We start from the raw sequence: 24,353 nt of genomic DNA on the forward strand, positions 1-24,353 counted from the left end.
GTGGTGGTCGAGGTAGCGTCCGCAGTCTTAATTGGTGCCGCGCCTAGCATGACACCGTGGTGATGGCTGCTTGCCTCACTATGGCTCGGTTCCGCATGGGTACTCGGTGTCAATGCGAGACACTAATGCCGCAATGGTATGGTGGTGACATGTGTCCCACCACGGTCGAGTTCCACCAAGGTACATGGTGTCAATGACAGACACTGGTATGGGTGAAAAGGATATGCGCCATACCATGACCCGATGCGCTCTGGGTGTATACGCTGTGAGTCAACGCACGTATCGTGCATAGGCACTGGCTGCTGTCGAGCAGCCTGCCGGGGGTTCCACGTAATAAACTCGTCGTGCATGACATACACGAAGTTTACGGAACATTTATGGTAGCTGTGGTACGTGTCGTACACAGCGTACTTGGTGTACGGGCCCGTGAACCTGTACACTGTGCTTGCACATGCGTCGTGCATGATGCGAGAACTGGCCATGAATCAGCTCAGGCGACAGCACAGGAGAAGATGTTGCCGCCAAACATGGCAACCTTGTGGAGGGCGTGCCGCACCAAAGGTAAGTACCGGAAGGTACATGGTGTCGATGAGAGACACCTGCACCACGACTGAGTACGACCACGGTACATGGTGTCGATGAAGGACACCTACACGCCGCTGTCTTGACGACCAAGACGAGAAGAGACCGTGGCCAAAGCTCCGCCTGCAAGATGGACCATTGCTGGAGCCAAAGGCATGGACCGAGGTGAGCTGAGATCTCCCTCTAGTGCGGAGGAGGTGTTGCCCTTCTCAGTGTCGTCCCTCGCGGAAGACACCATGCTCTGGACGCGTTCGCGATTCCTGGTGCCAGCTGTGGGCGAATGCCACACGCTCAGATGCTATTGCAGCCTGTGCCAAAGCACTGTACGCGCGCTAGCACAGGGGCTAACAGCTCTGAGTGTAGGCTTTGCGGCCAACACAGCTGTGAGCATAGTATGCAAATCCCAGTGAGCTTTGGAAGCACAAGTCACTGTGGGTGTGACTGAGAGCCGCGAGAGTCTCGTGGCTGCTCAGTGTGAGATTTCACCTTTAGGTGTTTTCACTTCTGATTGGAGAATCAGTTGTGATTGGAGAATTAGGTGATTCTCAGTTAGGTGGGGGGTTTAATGGGGTACAATCCAGTGTACCCACAGATTGCAAAAAGAGTGACCCGTCACTCTTGTGGTCACCTGGTATTAGGTGCTCTAGGAGCCAGTCAGGACATGACTACTTAGCTCCACTGAAGGTAATCTCTTTTTTTTGTATTGAACCCAAGCTAAGCTTACTTTTCAGTAAATCAGTCTCACATCTACTCTATTAAGTAGCAAACCGTTCCCTTTGTGGCCGAGAACACATAAATTAACGGTCACTCGGGTAGTTTTTACCCTATAGCACTTTCTTTGCACAAGGTGCTGTGCGACCCCGTCACATCTGCAGTGAGAGTAGTATGAGCCTTGTCGCAGTATTTCTGGTCTTGTTTAGTATATTTGATCTTGACAAAGCACTTTTAATCGCATCAAGTAATTTCAGTCTTGTCGTAAGAGTATGGTAGTTTCGATATGGCCTCGTTTTTTCGTTTTTGCTCCCAAGGCTGTTTTTATAAAATATATTGTCGGACCTACAAAAAATGTTTTTTTTTTATTTGTGTAGTAACTTATAATGCGCTGCAATTTTGTCATGTTATCCAGAGCTGAATGCTTTTTTTGTTTCGGGACGCGGAAACTGCTTCCACCCGAGATCTTTTGCAAAGCTCAAGTAAGTCGGAAGCAGTTTTCTTTTCCGCTCACATAGCAGCCTGGTCAGATTCAGGAAAAACATATAAACGATAGTGAGAGCTTATAGGAAAACGTTACTGTGTTTGATAAAACGCACATGTTGCCTTGTGTCGGCTCTGATATTGTGGAGTAGCCCCGAAAAGGGCCGAAAGGGCTACCAGAAATCCCAACACAGTAATAGGCAACCATTAGGTTGCCGAAGGATGGTGAGCTACTACTTATCGGCATGCCATTAGATGTTTTATAGCAAGTATTTTTTTTAAACGCAGTGACACTGCGGTTCTGGTACGAAGTACTTCGGTGTATGATTTTTAGAAAGTTACCGCTTGCTAGAAGTACAGTGTAGTGTTACTGATCAGTAACAATATATACGTGCAACGTTCACGCCTCATTCATGGCGTGAACGTTGTAAAGGGCATCCATGATGACGTGCACGCGGACGTTTTTCTTACTTGATGACGGGTGGGACATGTTTTGAGTTCTTCCGGTACTGTACAGTACATGTTTTAATAATGCCAGGTAATTCAATTTTACCGGTATTCATTAATAAGCAGTGACTACTAACCAACGAAGTATTGGTACGAGAAGCAATGAGCCAGACGCGATTTTGAAACCGTATTTCGGGCTCAATGAGCAATTCCCCTTATATCTCTCAAGCAGTTCACTCCGTTTTTGGAACAAGCATGCGACTCTCCTCTGCCTCGCTCTTAACTACCGCAGCCATTCTGGTCAACAATAGCAATACATTGCTCGCTGCTAGCAAGACGACCAACTCGAAAACACCCGATACTGCTATGCACTATCACACTGAAAACGCGAGAGTTGAGGGGGCATCTCTCTGTGCACTTGAAAAGGTTATCACCAACAAGGCTAAAGAGGAGAGAGTTATTCTCGGCTCGAGCTCGAAGCTTCCGGTCGGTGTCAGCGCCAGAAGCTGCTCAAGCAATGAGGACGAAGTGGCTGGAAACTTCCCAGCTGTATGACGACATGCTCGGGAACGCCAAGAAGTACTTTGACGCGCTTGCCGTCTGGAAGGGATTGGGATTATCAGAAGCTGAAGTCGTGAGTGCCATGAAGAAACTTAAGAAAGATGAGAGCCTTATCTCGTACATCAAAAACGGCTACAAAAACTTTCGTGAAAATGTGGAGGTGCGTTAGATTGAACTTGCTGAACGAATGGCATGGAGCATGACAAATACATGTATCAATCGAAGTCAAAACAAGATAGCTTGTCTCTACGTTCCCCAATTCTCTCGTTGCACTTTTTTTTTTCTACTACTACTACTTTTTTTTAATTATTCAGACGTGTTTCTTCTTCATGTCCTCATAGTAGTGGCGGTGGTCCGGATCCAGGGCGATGGCGCGGTCATAGAGTCCCACACTGCGTTTCTTCGCTTCCTCCCAGCCACTCACATCGGTAATAACACTCAGACGAAACTGCAGATCGGCAAGTGTGACAACAACCCACTTGGCTTCCGATTCCATCTCCAACAACTCGTTTAGCCACTGGACTTGGCTCTTCAGGAACCCACTTGCGTCCTCGGCAGACGACTCGACCAGCTCCACCATGGACGTCAGCAACCAGCGGTAATAGAACCAGGCACTCTGGTCGTCTGGCTCGGTGAATACCGCTTGTTGGACCAGTCCGATCTCATCAAATAGCACGTCGGCAGATAACGGTTCTGGCAGGGTAATGCTACGGTGGTGTAGAGCCGAGTAGTTGGAGAAATTCTGCTCGATTTTCTGCGTGGTGAAGGCCAGCTGCTCGGCTTTAGAAACGCCAGCCAGTTTGCACACATGTCGACGGTAGTTCCAACAGTGGAAATTGCGTTCGTCTAGTTAAAAACAAGTTTAGTATACAAAAGTAAAAATGTTTAAACAACATGGTTTTACCTAGATTCAGCAGCTTGTCGCACAGTCCGATCTCCATCTTCAGGTCGCCCAGTCCTCTGTCAATGATCCATTGGCGCTGAAACCACGCAGAGTACGACTTGGGGTTACGTTGCAGTGCGTCCTGCAACGTTTACATAGTGTTAATATCAGCGATTAAACGTAAAATACGCTGAAAATCGAATGTACCAGCGTTAGTTTGAGCTCCGTTTTGGCCATAGTCAGCATTTCAGCCTCGGGGTTCTCGGCTTTTTGAGCTAGCGCGTCGATGGCTTGACGGCGGTAGCTCCAGACCACGTGGAACTCGGGGTTGAGCAGCAATAGGTGGCTGGTCAGTGGTAGGACGCTTGGCTCGTAGAGCTGCTGACGCTTCATGTCTAGGACTTTACCCGCCACCTCGTGGTACATGCGCACCTTGGAGAGCTCCTCCTGGCGCTGCGCATCCGTCTTGTGCTGCTCCTTCTCGCGCTCCACGCTCTTAACGCGTCCATGCATGGCTTCCTGACGTTCTGTCAAAATACGGGGCTTCTTGTTTTTTAGTGCTGGCCTTTGAATATTTTTGTCACTTTCGAATTGACATAAAACGGGGCCATTTTTCGAATACTGAAGATGATGTGCGACATCTAGGTCTTACAGAAAATGAGCTTTTAGCGGGTTCTACCAATTATTTGCGACGATCTTTAGCACACTAGAGCAGTTTAGTAACCTGCACCATACAATGAACTTGAACCCAAAGCTTGCGCCTGTCAGCATGCTACGCGGCAGGCGCAAGTTTTGGCAACGTTCATACAAATCTTAGATTTGAAATCTACGTGCGAGTCTTGGTCAAGAGACATTTTGTCGCCAATGTCACCTTTTCCACCAATCATGACTCTTGAAAGAGTTATGATTCTTGAAAAACAGCCAAAACGTCTTTGAAAACGACTGTTGCCTCATTTGCAGATTCTCTCCGATACGATGAGCTCAAGTTGCACCCTTGTGGCCGATCGCACCGATGATGCCGTGCAAATGTTGCTAGGCTTCATCGCACTGTCCTCACTGTACGCCAAATGGCACTTTGAACGTCCGCGACGGCCAGCCAAAGTCTGGTTCTTCGATGCCATGAAGCAGGGCACGTCGGCCGCTATGATCCACGTCATGAACATCCTGTACGCCATCGGGCTCGTCGACTTCTCGGACACTCCCAGCGACCAGGATCAGGTACGACAGACACGACTTCGATGTAACACAACGCTTTCTAACCTAACAAATTATCTATCATAACTGCAGTGTGCCTTCTACTTCATGAACGTTGTAATCGACACAACTCTCGGCGTGTACATCGCCTATTTACTGTTGCAACTGTCCACTCTCGTAGCAGTGCGGCAACAGTGGACGAGTCTGCGATGCCACGGATACTACGGCTCGCCGCCATCGTGGCGAGTCTGGTGGATTCAGCTGCTTCAGTGGTGCACCATCTTAATTATCATGAAGTTTTTCGTTGGTGTGGTGCTCTACGCCTTCTCGACCCCACTGGGCTGGATGGGAGCACTACTGTTCTACCCTGTGCACAACCACCCTAAAATCGAACTTCTAATCGTCATGATTGGCTGTCCTCTGGTCATGAATATGGTGCAGTTCTGGATCCAAGACAGCTTCTTGATGGACCACGACCAACAGAACAGTGAGGAAATCCCCTTACTGGATTCTTCAGTGGAGGCGGTACAAAAGCAACGTGGCTTGTCGAATGTCTCCAGCGCAGCCGATATGTACGAGATTCTGTAGCTGCGTTGTGCGTTGACGTGAAGTTCACTTGGAACCAGCAAGTTTTAACAACCGTGTGATGTCTATGTAGGCGGACGCATCCACGAGATGTCATTGTGCGCATTGGATAAGTGCATTCGGATAGCGGAGAAAGCGTTTGCGTTGGATAACTCTTTTATATATATCAACTAGCCTTGCCTTAGCCCCCAAGCAATATCCACAGATCTTCTTGATTCGAATTTCAGCAGCAAGTGATATGAAGTAAATTGGATGCCATTTTGCAAGTTGCAAGTTGCAACAGCAATAACAAACGGTAACATTATTGTGACAACCTTCTTTATTTTATACTTCGTAGTATTACATGAAGAGCACAAGTTGCCGACAGATGGCACATTTTGATTCGATGCAACCCCAAGATCCTTCAGTTTCCACTCACGTAAAATTGCTTGTATTTTGTTACAAGATTAATTTGACATACAGATTGAAAATGTATTGTGCTGAGATTATCGGTTGTGTAGTACGTCGTGGAGCACAACGCACTCGGCTTCCGTGAGAAATATTGAGGTGTCGTCGCCAAGATCTTCTTCATCCTTCGTCTCCATTTTGACCTTGAACCCGGCCGGCAGAAGCTCGATATCACCAAGCTGCGCCGTGCTGAGGCTTGCGCATGTGGTGCAACCAAACACCACAGTTTCCAAGAATTCACAGCGCGATCGATAGTGCTCAAGTTGGTCTTGCAACGCCAGGACGCACTGTTGCGAGCGCTGACGTACGCGTGCGGCCGAAACTCGGTTTTTCAAACGTTTCAAGTCCTTGGTACTTAGTTTTGCGCCAGCGCCAGGTGGCAACTTGATGGGCTCGCGTTTCCTACGCTTGGGACTTTCGTTCTCGCCTTTCGACATCGGGGAAAATGTCGAGGCCACAGTTGCCGGGGGCTTCAGTGGAGAAGCAGGTGTCGCCCAAGATGGTGTTGTGCTTATTGCATCAGCCATTGGTGGTGAGCTGGTCTGCGCCAGGTTGATCTTGAGGGCCGAGGCAAGGAGCGAGGCGAGCTTGCGGTCGTCGTCTGGTTCGCGGAAGCTCCTTGACCCGTATTTCTTGCCAGTTGCATGGGTCTTGCACGCTATGGATATGAGAAGAGCCATGGCAGTCTTGTCAGCATCGTTAAGGCGCTGGTTGGAGAGGCTACGGGTCACTCTGGGTGGCGACAATGGCTTGAACTTGATGGCGCGACATCTCGGCTTTCTCGGCATGTTGCGTTGGCTTGTTGCGTAGAGTGTTTGTAGCACGCAACAGTTGCCCCTTGCGGTGAATTTAAATGTGGCAGCGTCCGGCAAGGTGATGCAGAAAATGGGGACGGAAGCATGATAATCCAAGGTCGGAGATAATAGGGAAGTGGAGGAGTGATGGTCAATTCGTGGAACGCAACACAAGCCCCGCCAAAGTCGATGTTGCGAAAATTCGAGGTAATCCAACCACTCCGCTTTTGTACTGCATTTTAGTATCCGACTATGGCGCGTGGACGACGAGGACGCAACAACAGCAACGGCGGTGGAAACCGAGCCACGCCCTACGAGGGAGTGCGCGAAGGACGCAACCGTCGTCGTGGAGGTGGTGGCGAGGCCAAGGGCCGAGGAAAGGGAGGCCGTGGGGGCCGTCGGGGTGGCGACAAACCCAAGCCCAAGACAGCTGAAGAGCTGGACGCCGAGATGGACAAATACTGGGGCAAGTCAGAGGAGCACGCAGCCAAGAAGCTGGACGGCGACATGGACGACTACTGGAAGACCAAGGACGAGAATCGTGAGTGTGATGACGTGCTTTGAATGGGTTCAAACAGCGGGTTGACAAATAGTGAATGTTTTACAGCAAAGGAGGAGGACAAAAACGAGGATACTACTGACGGCGACAAAAAAGAAGATGACAAGACGGAAGACAAGAAGGAGGAGTCTGCTGCTGAAGATCTCGTTGCCACTGAGGAACCTGATAAGGAATAAACAGGAGGTTAAACAGAAACGCAAGCTCAAAGGAGTGACTGTTGCCTAGCCAAGCCTTGGGAGAAGACTTGAGTGTTTGAAGAACTGCCACGTGGAAAGTCGAACAGCCTGGTTCAGGGCCTGGAAAGCGCTCAGGCGCAAGATAAATGACGCTGCGACGCGACACACAAAACGACAAAATCTATATGAACCTTCAATCGCGCTCTTCAATACACTTGCATACACTATTCTCTTCAGCCGAAGACCTCCTGCAGTTTGCCAATGGCTGCTAGTACTAACCAGACAATACCCACGACCACCGAGAGCATGGACGAGAAGATAGAAGTGCGGAAAGCCAACAGCTCCGAGCGTTCACCTAGTCTGCCCGTGGCCTCGCCGTACGCGGCGGCAAATAAACCCATAGTAGCGATGGACGTTATACAGAAAGAGCCCAGATATATGCACGACTTGACTGTGTCATGCAGCCCCACAGCCGGCAACACACCGAGAATGCCACCAGGTCCCGCGATCCCGTGCACAATTCCCACAACTAACGCAGTACACTAAAAATGTAAAAAATAAAGTAAGAAAAAGTGTCCGTCTTTAGTCATCCGAATATTTGCACTTTACCTTCTGTGTCTGGGCGTTTTGGAAATCGATCGTAGGCAACTTGAAGCCGCAACACATGGGTCCAGTCTCCTGCTTAGTTCTGTCAATATCAGATTCCATTTCTTCGCTAGTCGGGCTGCGCTCGGACAGCAACTCCTCCAGTGCCACGACACTCTCGCACGGACTATTGTCCAATGAGATCGTGTCCACACTTGCCGAGTGCGGTCTTGACTTTGGCGACATTTCCACGTCAACCATCACGGCGTCCTCTTGGTCATCAGATTCCTCAGCTTTCGACTTCTTTAACGCCTCCAACCTCCTGCGTCGGGCAGATGCCACTTCTTCGTCATCGCTAAATTTCACCACCACTTCTTCCGATTTGGACGTCCCCTCCTTTAGCAAAGTGCGACTAGGAGTTGCCACTGCGTCCGTCTCCATTTCGGTCTCATTTTCGGTGCCGTCACTCACGGCGTCATCGTCTTCGCTCTCACTCTCCTGCGTATTATTCTTGTCGCGGATAATGTTTCTTTTCCTGCGACTGGCACCTCGTCGTCTGCTCTGTCTAGACTTCTTAATGCCTTCATGTACGCCATACACACCCAGTCCGATCATAAAGACGCCCACAAGCACATCTGTAATTACGTTGAGCACCGAAAAATCGAGTTTTCCGTCCAATGCAATAAAGACAATGGCCATGATGACCAGTCCGATGCTGTGACCACATCCCCAACGGATTCCCAGCGCAAATGAGCGCCATGAAGACCCAGCGGACAGAGTTGCCAATGCACTGAGGTGATCGGGCCCTGTGAGCACGTGGATGAGACCAAACAACATGCCTGCAAGCGCCAGCTGGATGGTCGACGCCTGTGCCAAGGCAGTCTCCTCCTCGGTCGAGGCTGCTTCCATCCCCATGTGCAGCCGCCGATGAAGCACAGCAGCGTCCATGGCGGTGATGTTCAATAATGTAAGCTGACGCCAAAAAGGTAAAAATGATAAAGAGATGCTAGCACGGGATTGGACAGTGACGTTTTTGCCTAATTAGGTGATTGGTCAAAACTACTAGAGCCAGAGCGTCTCAGTCAACTATGCAGCATCTTTCAGTCTTCAGTATTTTTGGCCGGCGGTTGGATGCAACTTGGATGTTGATTTTTTTGGCCTTATCCGTCGTGGGCCATTTTCATTCCGACTTTTCCTTGTGCAAAAGCATGGTGCTTGTGGGGCAATTCGCTGCTCGGCAGCTGTGCATGGGTCTGGGCTACATCTACCCGCTGTACGCGTCGGTTGAAGCGTTGCGCACCCGTCGTGAACAAGAGTTGCTGCAATGGATCACTTTTTGGTAAGATTGAAAAACTTGCCTTTTTCGGTGCTAGACTTTTTCATTAACGATGTGTTGCTTGTTTGTGCTGCACCGAAATGTCAGGACGGTGAACGCAATTTTCTGGGTGGCTGAAACCGTGGGCGACACTGTCATTTCGTGGGTGCCGTTCTACCTGGAGGCCAAGATCGTGGCTCTGGCGTGGCTTGTGCTGCCATCTTATCGCGGTGCACTGTTGCTTCACCAGAAATGGCTGGCTCCTGCTTTTCAGCAACACGAACAAGTCATCGACTTCACCATTGCCGACCTGAAGCGTCGAGCTGGAGAGAAAATGGTTCAGGTATGCAAGGACACAGCCGTTATCGCGCTACGGAACAGCTCGGACGTCGTCGCACAAAGCCAACAATTTGTAGCCGCACAACTGGTTCAACAAGCTCTGGGCAAGTTGCAACATGGACTAGCTTACACTACACCCAGTGATAATTTGCGTCAACCTTCACTCCTCACCGACCTGACTTTTGCAGAATCGAAAATAGATGTATCAGCTTCTCGAGCGGAGGAGAAAGAACCAAAGAACCAGGCAAAAGGAGATTGTGACACACAGGAGAAGGCAACAACATTAAGTCGTACCGAAAAGGCCAAACAGGTGCTCGATCACTTTAAAAAGCTCATGGTGAAGGGCTTTCAGTTGAAATATCACCCGTCAGCTGGCGTTGTGAAGCACCGTGCGCTGCTACTTGAGTCATCGAACTCTCGTTACGTGAGCTTCATGAGTGCCAGAGACACTGGGTCTGTCGACAGCAAGAAGAAAGCAGCGCGACTGCTACTACACAATTTGCGTCGTGTGTCAGCTTCAGTGGCCGACGAGTGTGCGTTGTTCGCAAACATGGTCGAAGAGGAAGAAGTGGACGCCTCAGTGGCATTTATCCTGGACAATGGCAAGGCTGTGATGCTGTTTGAAGCCGAATCTCAGAAGAACCGTGATTTGCTCGTCGCGGGACTTCGACTACTCATCACGGAGCACAAGAAGCGCGATACTGTTGCGCTCAACAAGCTGTGCTCGGCTGTAGAGCGCATCGTGATGCAACAAGCCTTCATGCAACTCCGCGCAACTGCTGAGCGACCGTTTAGAAAGTAAAAAAAAATGCAAAAAAAAACGTGTAGGATAAAATCGTTCGAATAAATATTTGATATGCATTCTCTATCTGTCACCTATTGTTTGCCAAATCACAGTCGGCATTTTCTCGCGAAATCTCGCTGTGGGTGTGCGTTGGCATGAATATTCCATTCCTAAATGTTCATCTTCGGGCGTCGGTTCCTCTGTATCTGTGCCACGAACACTTTCGTCTCTGAATTTTCCTTCTTTGATCTCCAACCGCTTGCGAAAAATTTTGCGACGCATTTTCAGGATTTTTGGCGTGATTTCGTACAATTCAATGTCAATTTCGAGCTGGTTAACCGGGTGCATGCCGTAATAATCCAATCTGAACGGCGTTTTAATCCTAGACGCGTTGTTGGTGGTCTGGAGCCACGCAGCCACGCGTCTGGACACGATTATCTGTCCGCCAAAACCGACGTCGCCGATCTCACGGCAGATATACTCCGAAGCTCCGATGTAGAGAGCTTTGCCGGTCACGCGATGTGTCTGCATGATTAAGTTGCCTTCCTCTCCTACATTTGTGTCATGGATACCCATACGCACTCGGATTCCGCGAAAAAGCAGCTGAGGCTTGAGACCAATTGTCACTTCAGTTTTCACAGATGGCACAAGTCCCTCGAGCTCGGACGGCCACTTTACGTTTAGCAACTGCAACTGGACCTCGAGGCAATAATTCACAGCATCCGAAATTTTGTGAAATGCCAATTGGAACGCATCACCAGCAGTCGTTATTTCGTACCCATTATACTTGGGTAGTAAGGAGCGCAACAAGTCGTCGTGGAGATCTTGGGCCGTGTCGATGACGGACTCTGGGGCTTGGGCCCAAAGTGCACTCGACCCTTCAATATCTGTGTTGACGAAAACCGGTTTGTCCGGTGGGGCGGTGGCCTCGTATGTTGCATACGAGTCGTGTCTTCGGTTGGCACGTAGATTTGCCCATTCCGGCGAGTTTTTCACGTGTGTTGGGATAATTGGAGACAACATTCGGATGCAACACTGTTGACTCCCACCCATAACAAGTGCCTGTGCCGCACCGAATAGATAATACAACATGGTCACAATGCCCACCAGATAATCTGGAATGGCGTCTACTTCATCCTGTGGCATACTTAGCAACGCTAATTGCAAGAAACAGTATGGCAAAGTGAAAATGGCACACACAATGATCAAAAGTTTCAGTCTTCGATACAGTGGCGACGCCATGACAACCCCGTGAATATGTTCGTGCTTCCGTCCTGAGAACCGGAGCACCACGAGAGCTCCTGTTGCGTAAAATACCGCGAAGATGAGCCCTCCGAGTTCCACAAAGCTCAAATATTTGTACGTGCGGTTGTAGCCATCATGGATAATTACTATTGCGAGGCCAGCGCCGAGAAATAACCCGACAATCACCCATCCACGCCACACGTACTTGACAATCGTCGCCTTTTCGTTCTGTTCGCCTCGGTCCAGCGTTCGCATGGCGAGTTTAAATAATTCCCGCGAGAGTAAAAAAATCCAATACGCACTTAAGATAAAGAACAGATTTTCCGTCAGCAAGAGCGCTGTCAGTGCCGTGCTTAAAGGCACATCGTCCTGTGTCAGCTTCGTGATATATGCGGCCTCCCCGCCGTCGTCTTTGCTGTCGTTGTGAAGTAATTGGCCCACTGTTACCTCGGCTTGTGTCTGGTCGGAGCCTGGGCCCGAGGCGTGCTTCATTTGGTGCACTACCTTGCTGATGGCGTTGATCAAGTAGGCGTAGAAAACTCCGCCCGCTAAGGCGTGTAGTGTGCTGCAGAATAGAAACATGGCGATGACGAATCGAACGGTGGAACGGAACATGTCGCCGCCCAGTTTGCGCATGTGGTACGCAGCCAACATGGTCATGCTGCACGAGAAGAAGAGCGCGAAGCAGTACGTGTACATCCAGGCCATATTGACCGATGAGTTGCGCACCCACGCAGCCTCCACAGTCGTCATGATGGAGAATGGCGGACGTTGCGGCAGTCGACAATCGTGGCGTTGTGACCAACCGGCAACTTGGAGAGTGACGGTCGCCGACTTTTTGCCATTTGACGATTTTAATCTAGAGGATTTTTATCGACAAAGGTCAATGGGAAGCAACATATCGATTTTTATACGTAAAACCCTCTTTGTGTGGCCGGGTTGCAGAACCGGATTTTCTCTGCTGTATTTTTCTCTGCTCTAGCAATACTTGCTTACTCCATACAAACTCCCAGTAGCCTTTGTAGACCATGGTAACATCGACATGAGTCTTTGTAATGCGATCTTGAAGATGGTTGAGTCGCTTCTCGGTCTTCGGGTCCCATTTAATCGATCTTACCGCCCACCGTGGATTACATCAGGAGTTTTTGCCGATTATGGGACGCACTTGAAGTAAGAATGTTCGTGATGAATCCTACTGTTGGGTTCAATTTGTTTTGAGTTTTTTTATCATTTCCAAGCTTTGAACGCTGATATTCAGACTCTGGAGTCCAGAGCACATTGCTGTATCATTTCCTCAGTGAGAGATCTTGCCCACCTATCACTGCAAGTCTTTGATACATTCAAACAAATCGTATCTTGCGATCCAAAACAATTGGGGTCAGAGAACTTCCAGAAGGTGATTATTTTGCAGTTGGTCAACAAGCCTATGGCCAGTCGAACAAAAAGATACAGATATCCACTCTGCTTTGGCCGTAGGATGTCGACCACATCCGCGGTGCGTTCTAAACTGAGTGCAGCCTAGGAAAGAATTGGGTTTGCAAGCTATTTTAAATATTATTCAAAGCTTTAATGTTAATTTATACACCGTGACAGAGCGGAGTAATTCGTCCCGGCAAATGGAAACTTCATCCGTGGTGTGGCTCGCAAGATCTCCTTAAAACGGATGATTTTGGAGTGTTTTCAAATCTTTAGAATGAATCTCTAGTATTTTTTTCGAGTTTAAATCAAATGTATACCGTCCGGATAATGAAAAAGTATAGATACAAGTGCTGGCGGTTAGTAAACTGCCACCCTTGTTTTTTGACAGATTTTATCCAATGCGAGGTTTTTTTGCACGTTCTTGGGACCAATGAAAAGCGCGCAGTAAACCGAAGCGGACGCCACTCGATTCAGGTCATTCGGCCATTTCCTCCCCCCACCACAGAAAAAAACGCCTCCCTTGCTTGAGGAGGCTGGCGGTTAGTATACTGCCGGTGCGTATTTTGCAGCCAAGGACGCGTTGTTTTGGCGTGTTCTTCTAATATAACGATGTCCAGCACTATACAAGTGTACTAACATACGTTTGTGCATGTAAAGGTACTACTAGCATGCCTAGAGGAACCAAGCTCACCCAAGAAGAGCAGCATCGTATAATAGCATTTCGCGAGGCAGGGCTAAGCGAGCGAGCAATAGCGCAGCGCGTACGTCGCTCTCGACCAGTTGTACACGCACTCCTAACCGATCCAAAGGGCTACACGAAATCTAAAAGACCCGGACAACCCAAGAAGTTGACACCGACAGCTCACCGCCGACTGCTCCGTGAAGCTTCGAACGGCAAGCTGAGCTCTGCCGAGCTCAAAATGGCCTTAGAGCTACCGGTAAGTACACGGCGGATCCGTGAAATCCTACAAGCCGACCCTAACATGAAATATGAAAAGCGTAAAGCTTCCCCCGTGCTAACAAATAAGCACAAGGAGGCTCGTCTCAAATGGGCTCGTGACAAGGTGACATGGAGTGAGGAAAAATGGGGAGCCTGCGTCTTTTCAGATGAAAAGAAGTTTAATCTCGATGGACCGGATTGTATGCAGTACTATTGGCACGATTTGCGCCGCGAACCTGAAGTCTACTCTACTCGCCAAAGTGGTGGTGGGAGTGTCATGGTCTGGGCTGCATTTTGTGCTAGTGGTAAGTCTGAACTGGTGATTTTGGAGGGCAATCAAAACAGCGAGCGGTACATTTACACGCTCTCTGAACATTTGCTGCCTTTCATTGACCGAGTGTACGGTCGGGACTGCGTTTTTCAGCAAGACAATGCGTTCATTCACTCCTCAGCCGCCACGAAGGCGTTTTTGAAGGAGGAAAAGGTCGATGTGATGGACTGGCCAGCCAAGTCACCGGACCTTAATCCCATCGAAAACATGTGGGGAGTACTCGCGCGTGCCGTCTACGCTCAAGGACGGCAGTTTCAGACGAGAGAAGACCTCATTAAAACAATTCAGGCATCTTGGGCGACGATCGGACACGACCTCATTAAAAAGCTGATTCAGTCGATGCCGAGGCGCTGCATCGCTACGCTAGAGCGTCACGGTGCTAAGACGAAGTACTGAACCCAATACTAGCGTCTAACTAGCTGTAGATATCCCTTTAGTCGAATTGGCAGTATAGTAACCGCCAACGAGGCCAACTTCAACTTCACCTTTTTCACGATTGCAGCAAGCCTACTTGGCCGATTGACCTGCGTCGAGTGGCGTCCGTTTCGGTTTACTGCGCGCTTTTCATTAGTCAAATCCATGTACAATAAAGCCTCCTATTGGATAAAATCTGTCAGAAAACAAGGGTGGCAGTTTACTAACCGCCAGCACTGTATGTATCTCTGGACGAGTGGCCGGCCGTGGCGGCACTTATTATACTGTACTATTGTAATTGCATTTATCGTCGTAATGCACAGCGGCTCTACGGTAGTGCCTATTAGTCACTACACACGACGACGTCTCGTCGGTCACATCTGTGCGCACGTTTGTCGAAATCGACTATTCCCGACAAGAGCTCGAGGATGGCGTGTTATAAGGCTTCTATAGAAAAAAATTAGACATCAAATAGAAGGCAACTATTCATCATTTGAGCGTACGTTTGAAGCCATCTCGTCACCTTCAACACACGACAGGGCACGTAACGCTATTGCACTACTGCCATCTGGCTCTCACGTTGTGTACCAGCTCGCGTTTGTGCGCTCCAAAGGACGCCAGACATTTGTGTACAGGTGCACGTTTCACCTGGAGTGCGAGAAGAAAGTCAGAAGAGCCAAATGGAGGCGCAGAAGCTTACAGAATGGTCGACAATCACCGTCTCGGGGTTGCCATTTTGTCTACCAGCTACATCTTTTGCGGGTCGTTCTTCCCAAATGTCCGATCCAAAACAACCGGTGAAAAAAGGGCATGTATACTTGAGGTGTATACTTTCTAGAACAGTCGGCCGAAAGTGTGTTTCGAAATGACCATAGGGTAGATTTGAATTGCCCAGCGCCGTTCATTTCGGCAATTTATTCATGGGGAAGACTTACACCTACGAGGAGCGCGCGAGAGTGCTGGAAGAAGCAAGACAAGGGGGAAATTGGCGCCTCTCTGCGAAGCCCAACGGCGTGGAGTTGGAGACAGCGCGACGTTGGGTGCGGCGCGCAAAGCAGAAGGGGGACTTTACGTCCTTACCAGATATGAGGGGCGGCGCGTATAACAAGAAGTTAGATGAGCAGCATCTTGAATTTTTGGAGGAGTGTTTGGCCGAGAACTGCCTGCTTACTCTCCAGGAAATGCGACAGTGTGGTGTAGGGATTTCCAGATTCGACCATACGCCAACCTACTTTAGGTCAAGAATCGGCTCGGTTTGATAACCCAGAGCTTAGGCGCAAAGGATCACGGTAAGTACTCGGCGATCTGTCCGGATATGCTATCCGGATAGCCGCTGAGCTCAACGGTCGCCGGAACTCAGCTGAAGGGTCGGTAGAGATCCGAAACGACTACATTTCACTAGATATTTGTATGAAAAGCATAGGATTAAATAGGGGGAGCCGATAAGGCTCCCCAGAAGATAACAGAGCAGAATTTTCCTAGTCCCAGACACGTGTACACTTTTCCGGTAAGTCCATGCATAGGGCTGGTATTATGCCTGCCGTCAATACTCGAGAGGCATAGCTTGTAGGGTATTGACTGGTAGCGCCAAGAGATTAGGTCCGTCCGGGTAGGACAAAGTCTCGCTACGCGCGAAAGAAAGTCCCGCATACTCAGCGGGCCGGTACGTCGGATAGCCCGGGTGCCGTAACACTTCTAGCTGAGCTGCCTCTGCGCTCGGTGACCTGTAAAAGCGCTCGCGCGCCGTCGTCCATCCTTTGGTGGAAGGCACAGGGTTGTGAACGAGCTCAGCCGAACTAAACTCGGCGGAGCCTCGGAAGTGATCTGACTTGGTTAGTCGGAACCGAGTGGAAGCGAGCCACTCGTCTGTCCCGGAAGGGCCGGACCGCGAGGGGACCACCCTCTGCGCAGGCCATACAACCGCCGACCTAACTCGGCGATTCGTTGTGGTTTGTGTAAGGAATCCACATCTGACGGTATTTGTGTGTTCTACTACACCACAACTGGTGCCGCGACCCGGGAACAGGAGTGTGTGCTTGTTTTTATAGGTGCCAGCTAGCCAAGTTAAGAGGAAGAGAAGAGAAAGAGAAGAGTGAAGATGGTCAAGGGATCAGCAACTCCGAGCGACGGAAGCCCAGCGACGGCTGGAGGATCGCCTCTCGCGGGGTCGGACCCGGCGGATCAACGACTCATCGCCATGACGATGGGGGTGGGACGAACCGTTCAGTTCGACGAGGATGGCCAAGACCAGGAGAGCGAGAACGGAGATGCAAGTGAAGGAGAGTATGAAGAGAAGGCCGAGACCGCTGAGCTCGGAGAAACGAAGACTACCGCCGAGCTACTTGGCGAGGTGGAAGAGTTGACGCTGCAGGTGGGACGCATGGGAGTCCCACGTCCTGTCGAGCGCAACTTATCCGCCGAGCTCGACGAAGGAGCGGACGATGAAGAAGATGAAGAAGAACATGGCGTTGCTCAAGGGGACCGTCCGACCCTTATTCCGAATGCGACGAGGAACGCCGATACGCCGAGCGCCAATAAAGTGTTCGCTCGACTTGGCGAAGAGATGAGGACGAGATCGGAGTGGACGATGACGTTCGCGCCCGTGGCGATGTCGCAGGCGAAGTGGCTGATGTTGGGTCCCGGGTTAACTCAACCGGTGCGTACAGCCAACAATCAGTCAGTTGGTGGAAGAAACTGTGTTGCTGCTGAAGGCGATGGGCTATCGGTGCAACAGCCGACCAAACAGCCTCATCCTGTCCGACTGGAGTCTGACCCGTGGTGGAGCTGAGCTCTGGCAATGGAAGAAGAAGTTGAGAGTGGCGTTTGGATTGGAGAAAGCCCCTGGTGGAACGAAGAAGGTGTACAGCCGAGTAGCCGAGTTCAAACCACTCGGCGAAGACCCAAGCAAAATTCCTTTGCCGAAGACCCCGGAGACGAAGAGACGTGAAGTGTTCCGCGCTACGCAAGGGACTCCGTACTTCGAAGACTACCACATGCTGACTCCAATGAAGCTAAACCCGACTCAGCGAGCGCCGAGTCGTGGTCAGCGGAATGTTGGTCGTTACCGTGAATTGTATGACGCTGCAGACGAGGCTGAGGCTTACGAGGAGGATGATGAAGACGACGACGCCTTCGACGTGAGAGGTAACCATGAAGAAACCGTGAAGGACTACATCCGAAACTTGAGCTTTGACGCGGCTGAAGAGGACTCGACGCAGTACCTAGAAGTCCGAACACACGCCTCGCTCGACAAAATCGCCGAGTTCGAAGGAAAGCGCTACCGCTCTGACGCGTCGCTCCAGTGGCTCAAGCGTTTCATCTACGAGATGAAGAGCACCAGGATGCCCCAAAGTGCATGGTGCGAGCCTTTCTCGCTATGCTTGGGACGCGCGGCGAAGAGTTGGTACAGGCAGCTGCCGAAGAAGACTCAGCGACGTTGGAAACTACTCAGCGAGGCGTTCCTGGATTATTATTGCTCACAGTTCGACCAATCCGCCCGCACTCGTTACTACTCGGCGAGACGTAAAGTCAACGAACCGATCTGCGACTTCCTGATCCGACTCAACGGGTATGCTCGGACAGCCAAGATCCAGTACGAGAAGGGTGGAGCCGATGCGGCTGATCATGTCGAACACTTCTTGCTGCATTGTGGTGATGACGATGTGATGGATTTGATGTACCCCTTGCAGTTGGAAGACATCAGTAAGGTGGAGCAGATAATCAATCGTCGGATCCTCGGTGAAAAGCGCAAGAAGCAACGCGACCGACTCGTGATCGCACGAGACAGAGACGATAAGCAAAGGGATCAGGGCCGCCGAGATGAACGCCGAGATGGACGTCGAGATGAGAAGCGCAGTCGCAAGGAAGAAAACCGCGATTGCCGAGTCACTGTCGTAGACGCTGACTCTGACGGGGAGGAACTCATCGATCAGAACCCGCCGAGTCCGTACAACTCCGAAGACGAATGGGATGATGAGGACCAGTCCGGAGGACACAACTCAGCGAAACACGACAACTACATTGACGCCGGCGTTTCCAATGATAAAGGAAATACACCGGACCGCCGAGAGAACTCGGCGGGAGACCAGAATGGCTCGAACCGAAGCTGGGGAAACTCAGCGAACCGACCTCCGCGACCGTACAACCAACGAGAACAGTCGAACCGTGGAGATGGATCACGGGACAACACCCAACGTGGACTTTGTGCAGCTTGTGAAAGAATGGGGCACTCGGCTCACTACTGTCGACGACGCTGCAAATTCTGCAGACAAGTCCATGAAGGCGGCCAGTGCGAGCTGTTTCGTCAATATGAGAAGCTGGCTGCGTTCGTAAAAAACTCTGTCGACAAGTCGGAAGTGCCAGAAGACCTGCAAAACCTTTACGCGCCGAGTGATTTAAACTCGGCGGCCCGCCAACACTGACTGGGTTGGAATATGCCGGGCTGCCACAGTCAGCTGAACCTGCAGTTAAGGCGAAGGCGAACTTCTTGTTTGCCTTCGTAGGCGAAGCAGGACGGCCCGAGGGAAGAAGCGGGGATGGCAATTGGATGTGTGAAATCGACGGAATTGAACGTGAGCTCGGTGAGTTAGATGATAACAACCGAGCGATTGCAAGTGTAACTCGGCAGTCAGACCAGGCTGTGCACCGTACCAGAATCATGAAGCTGCTTCCGGGAGAACGGCTGGGATGGTGGTCAGCACAGACGTTTGATCGACGAGTTAGAATGAGAGCCCTCGTATTGGGTGCAGTGAACGACCGAAGGACCAAGATATTATTGGATACCGGAGCAAATGTCTCGGCGATAAGTGAGTACTCCGCGAGGAAACTGCGTCTCAAGAGAGTGGCCAGCCGAGATAAGCGAATTGACATACAAGGAATAAGTAAAGACAGGATGGTGACAACGTCAAGAGCAGTGGTGAAGGTGACACTCGGCTGGGAAGTGGCATACGAGTTTGAAGTATGGATAATGCCTCATCATGCCGGAGTCGATTTGATTCTCGGCACCGACTTCATGATCCCAGCTGGAATCCGTCTGGATCTGTACAACTCGGCGGTCAAGCTACCCGATGAGATGGTGATCCCACTCATCCGATCAAGTAATGCGCCGACCAAGACCGAGTTTGGACCAAATGTCCCATGCGGACCACCAGACGGGTTAACGATCGAAAGTCGAATGACCGCTGAGTTCAAATTGCCCAGGCGCCAACCCAGTGAGTCGACGCATGACTTGTGGGTGCGACGGACGAAGGGTTGGATTCCAACGGTTGTTTTTAATCGCCGAGGAAGACCAACCCATGTCCTGATTACGAACGTACGACCGACGTTAGTCTGGTGCCCACCTCACTTTTATGTGATAAAATGGCAACCACACGGAGTACTGGCCAATGAGGGATACGTCCGCGTGAACTCGGCGAAGTACCGTGACTGGTAGATATTGGCATTTGAGTCGGCGATGGAAAAAGATTTGCTGCAGAAAGAACAACGACTGTACGAAGACTGGTTGTCACACCAGCCGCCAGCTGTGGAAAGACGAAAATACCCAACTCCGACGGCGGTGGAGAACCGACCCCATCCTGGGGAAAATGGACCCGAATTGACATGCGCAGAACGCTGGAGAAGGATCGAAGCTGATACTGAAGCCGGCGACTACGAGAGGCGTCGCGGTAACGCAGACGTCATATCGACTTCAGGGGTGACAAGGGGTGACCCGGCTATAAACTCAGGGTTCAAACTGGAGGACGTCCGGGCGGATCGTATGGCGGTGCTACACGATGGACAAGATGTCTCCTATCAGCTGCCCAAGTTTGAAGACGATGGCGCCATTTCTGACGTCGACACGAACTCAGCGGTTGAAGGAACAAGTGCAGTAAGGGCCAAGGAAGACGTGTCGGCGACTGAAGACTCAGCTATAACGGAAGGAGATCTTGAAGAACGCTCGAAACGCGCCCTAAGTGACGCCCAACCCGTTGCTGACAACCGAGCCAAGTTTGGAGTCATTAGACCAAGTTCTGCAGCCGTGGTGAACTCAGCGATGGGTACACCGGAAGCCTGCATTATCCAGTCGGGGGCAGTGGACTCGGCGTCAGCAGATCTAAACACTGAGAGTGCCTCGGACGTGGCCACAACATGTTGTCATGATGTCAGCTATACCGAGGACGCGTTTGCATGCACGGAAGTTAGTTCTGCCGTCACAACCAACTCAGCGGTTGATCACTCCGACGCGACCAAGGACTATGATAGTCAGGAGGTATTACTGCCCGAAGGAATAAAGCCGACCGATGACCCAGCTACGGCGAACTCAGCGTTGGAGACTATGGAGACTACGACCAGTCCGGAAGTGGTTAGACAGCGTGACGATGATACCATCTACCTCGGAGTCAAGTTTGAAAACGCAGGAGTCAGATCGACCATCGCAGTGAACTCAGCGAATACGGGCCCCCGACGCAGCCGACAACCATGAATTACCAGAGGTATCACTGTTGGAAGGTACTATAGCTGAGGTCGGAGTGACGAACTCAGCGGCGACGGTGTTCGACCCCGGCGGAATTGACTACGGTTTAGGACAAGCTGAAGATGACGAGTGCAACTCAACGAGAGACCCAACGGAAACTCTAAGACAACACTACTTGGCTATCGCCGCGACCGAAGACGAGCAAGAGGATGATGTTGACGATGGTACGATCAACGCCTTTGAGCGTAGTGGAACAGATCTGGAATTGACAGACTACGCTCACGAGCTGGCCTTACTTCCCGACCTCACTGAAGTTGAACCTACCGAACTCGACTATGGCGCTGCAAACGTCAAGTCGAGTAGTCATACGCTAGCACAGTCGGCTAAATTGGTGACAGAGCTGCAAAAGTACGAAGGGATAATGATTTCAAGTGGTAATGCCCTGCCGCCTCCAGCGTACGGAGCATTGTGCGACATCGATGTCCAAGGACACGCACCCATTAAGCAGAGAGCTCGGCGGATACCTCTCCGCCACTTGAGCAAACTTTACGAGTTGTTGAAGGGGCTGCTTCGAGCTGGGTTGATATCATTCTCGGGCAGCCCTTGGGCCTCGCCAGTGGTGATAGTGCTCAAGAAAAATGGTGTGGATATTCGGCTATGCACTGACTATAAACTGGTTAATGCGGCTACGACGCCGATGGAATACGCTATGCCACTGGTTGATGACCTGCTTACCGAATTGGAAAGTTACTTGTGGTTTTGCTCGCTCGATGCTGCGAGTGGATTCTGGGCAGTCTTGATGACACGCCGAGCTCGGCAGATCTCAGCGTTCGTCTGTGCACTTGGACACTTTGAATGGTTCCGAATGCCATTTGGATTGAAGAATGCGCCTATGATTTACCAGCGACTGATCGACAACGCTCTATGGGGATACGTTCAACCAAAGGGAGGATGGCAGCTATTTGCCGAACGAATGGCTGTTGCTGAAGCCGAGTCGGGAACTGGGCGAGTTGAGCTCGGCGGAGTCAGCGATTCAACACAGGGTCAGCTGACGAAGTTTGAAGCTGACCACCAATCACAAGCTGACTGCGATCCGGTCCAAGACCTGGTCAACGGACCGGACGGCGACATGTTTACTAATGGAGAACCAGACCAGTCTTCCTTGATTCCGGTGTTCAAGCGGAGGTCGTTTGTCGATGATATCTGTTTTGGATGGGAGACGTACGACACCTGCTTGGAGACACTCGACCGATTACTAGCCCGGTTCACAGAATGTCGAGTTAGCATCAGCTTTACCAAGACTATTTTTGTCCAACCCAAGGTTGATTTCCTATCGCACGAGATTACCCCGAGTGGCATACGCGCTGATGCGAACAAGATAGCCGCGATCGCCGAGCTCACCTTCCCGAAATCAAAGAAAGGGATGCAAGCTTTCCTCGGTGCCCTGAACTATTACGGCCGATTCATCCAGAACTTGGCTGTTTACGGTGCAGTACTCTATCAGGTCAAGGATACGGACTTTGGCCCTGGGGGTGACTTAGCGTCAGCAAAAGCGTCATTCGCCGAGCTCAAAAGACGGGTAGCAGAAGCTCCAATTCTGCGTCATTTCGACTCGGCGAAAGAAGTACACATAATGTTGTACGCCAATGAGTGGGCACTAAGCAGTACATTGATGCAACCGCACGACGACAAGCTGCACCCAGTTCACTTCTGCGGACGCGTACTAAATGAGAATGAACTCGGCTATCATCCCGCTGAGAAAGAAGTAGTCGCGCTGTTGCAAGTGCTGAAACTGTGCTACACTCTCTTGGCGGGAAAGACACTACACGTCTACACCCGTTTCTCCACGCTGGAGTGGGTGTTTAAGTCAAAGTCGCTGTACGGCCGTGCAGTCAGTTTCGCAGTTATGTTGTCGCCCTACGATTTGAAGGTGAAGCGAATACGTGAACGAGATGTAGACTTCGCCCAGTTGCTCCAGGCGTCGATAACCCCGTTTATCGAACTCGACGATTCCTTGAAGCACCTTGCGCCTCCCTCCAAGAACTCGGCGACAGTTCAAATGGACCCAGCGCTGCTATACGCCCGAATACCAGCTGACTTTGTAGGATGTGTGCTGTCATTTGATGGCTCAGCGAAGACGGCTAAATACGGCGGGTATGGCAGCTGTTCGTGGATACTGTGGCGCCTTCCGAATTGGGACATTGAGATTGCTGCGAGTGCGTACCTGTCGTCCACCACAGTCAACATCGCCGAGTACACCGGCATGAACAATGGAGTCTTGGCGGCGATTGACCGAGGGATAACCGATCTGATTATCGTGGGTGACTCACGGCTTGCAATCCAGCAATCCATGGGGGTGATAGCATGCAAGAAGGAAACATTGCAAGTGGCTAGCTCGACACAAGGATCTGACGAAGCAACTCAACTCGGTCCGGTATCGACATATAGCGCGACACTATAACGCAGCGGCTGATTCTCTCGCTACAGAAGCACTTGAAACTAAAGCTGGACGAGTAATTCTCGGGATGGATAGGAAAGCAGAACTGAGAATGATTAACCGGGTAGCCGAAGAACTGTACGCCACAGACAACCCAGCGGAAACCCCGATTGTCACGACAGTCACTCGTAGCCGAGTACGCCGAGCTCACTTTGAGGACGAGCTGGATGAAGACTCGGCTAGAGCAAGAGGAGGAAGTCAGGATCATGAAGCCATGTCAACAAATCCTGGAGAACCCGCGTTTGAAAGCAGTGGAGATGAATTCGAACAAGTCAGCAGGGCGTCGAATCGGCGGACTAACCATACGACCCCGAATGTCGAAACAGGGTCGCAGATGGAGTCAGCCCAGACAGCTAGGAATGCCAACGACATTGATCCAGTGACAGTACAGACTGAGCGGAGACGACGAATCGCGAAGGCACAAGATGAAGAACTCAGGTGGGCCGATCTGAAAGCGTACCTGAGAGGCGAATTTGAGGACCTTACACACCGTCGAGCTCAGAATGCCGGCAAAGTCGCAGAAGTCTTTGTACTCAGCGAAGACGGCCTGTTATACCGCCGAGATGAAGCTCGCCGACTGGGCGAACTCGGCGAACCGAACCTCTCATTGA

The 24,353-nt window shown here is 50.8% G+C and overlaps 7 protein-coding genes across 7 annotated transcripts; 3 read left to right on the plus strand and 4 right to left on the minus strand.

Moving 5' to 3' along the window:
* Positions 1-3,094: 3,094 nt before the first annotated feature.
* On the minus strand, positions 3,095-4,308 carry PITG_04226 (geranylgeranyl transferase type-2 subunit alpha, putative; the record flags this gene model as incomplete). The annotated part of the gene is made up of 4 exons (XM_002905851.1): positions 3,095-3,630; positions 3,689-3,809; positions 3,875-4,194; positions 4,290-4,308. The coding sequence occupies 4 exons, from the start codon at positions 4,306-4,308 to the stop codon at positions 3,095-3,097; spliced, it is 996 nt and encodes a 331-aa protein (XP_002905897.1).
* Positions 4,309-4,642: 334 nt separating this feature from the next.
* Positions 4,643-5,559, plus strand: PITG_04227 (uncharacterized protein; the record flags this gene model as incomplete). The annotated part of the gene is made up of 3 exons (XM_002905852.1): positions 4,643-4,885; positions 4,955-5,445; positions 5,520-5,559. 3 exons carry the CDS (start codon positions 4,643-4,645, stop codon positions 5,557-5,559), a joined length of 774 nt encoding a protein of 257 aa, XP_002905898.1.
* Positions 5,560-5,931: 372 nt separating this feature from the next.
* On the minus strand, positions 5,932-6,711 carry PITG_04228 (uncharacterized protein; the record flags this gene model as incomplete). Its single annotated transcript, XM_002905853.1, has 1 exon — positions 5,932-6,711. One exon carries the CDS (start codon positions 6,679-6,681, stop codon positions 5,932-5,934), a length of 750 nt encoding a protein of 249 aa, XP_002905899.1.
* Positions 6,712-6,938: 227 nt separating this feature from the next.
* PITG_04229 (uncharacterized protein) lies at positions 6,939-7,649 on the plus strand (the record flags this gene model as incomplete). The annotated part of the gene is made up of 2 exons (XM_002905854.1): positions 6,939-7,228; positions 7,295-7,649. The coding sequence occupies 2 exons, from the start codon at positions 6,940-6,942 to the stop codon at positions 7,420-7,422; spliced, it is 417 nt and encodes a 138-aa protein (XP_002905900.1).
* Positions 7,650-8,004: 355 nt separating this feature from the next.
* Positions 8,005-8,974, minus strand: PITG_04230 (uncharacterized protein; the record flags this gene model as incomplete). The annotated part of the gene is made up of 1 exon (XM_002905855.1): positions 8,005-8,974. One exon carries the CDS (start codon positions 8,953-8,955, stop codon positions 8,005-8,007), a length of 951 nt encoding a protein of 316 aa, XP_002905901.1.
* Positions 8,975-9,215: 241 nt separating this feature from the next.
* Positions 9,216-10,463, plus strand: PITG_04231 (uncharacterized protein; the record flags this gene model as incomplete). Its single annotated transcript, XM_002905856.1, has 2 exons — positions 9,216-9,346; positions 9,431-10,463. 2 exons carry the CDS (start codon positions 9,216-9,218, stop codon positions 10,461-10,463), a joined length of 1,164 nt encoding a protein of 387 aa, XP_002905902.1.
* A 63-nt stretch (positions 10,464-10,526) lies between these two features.
* Positions 10,527-12,443, minus strand: PITG_04232 (uncharacterized protein; the record flags this gene model as incomplete). Its single annotated transcript, XM_002905857.1, has 1 exon — positions 10,527-12,443. One exon carries the CDS (start codon positions 12,441-12,443, stop codon positions 10,527-10,529), a length of 1,917 nt encoding a protein of 638 aa, XP_002905903.1.
* Positions 12,444-24,353: the final 11,910 nt, after the last annotated feature.

This window comes from Phytophthora infestans, genomic scaffold, assembly GCF_000142945.1.
Source record: "Phytophthora infestans T30-4 supercont1.5 genomic scaffold, whole genome shotgun sequence".
In the NCBI taxonomy this organism is placed as follows: domain Eukaryota; phylum Oomycota; class Peronosporomycetes; order Peronosporales; family Peronosporaceae; genus Phytophthora; species Phytophthora infestans.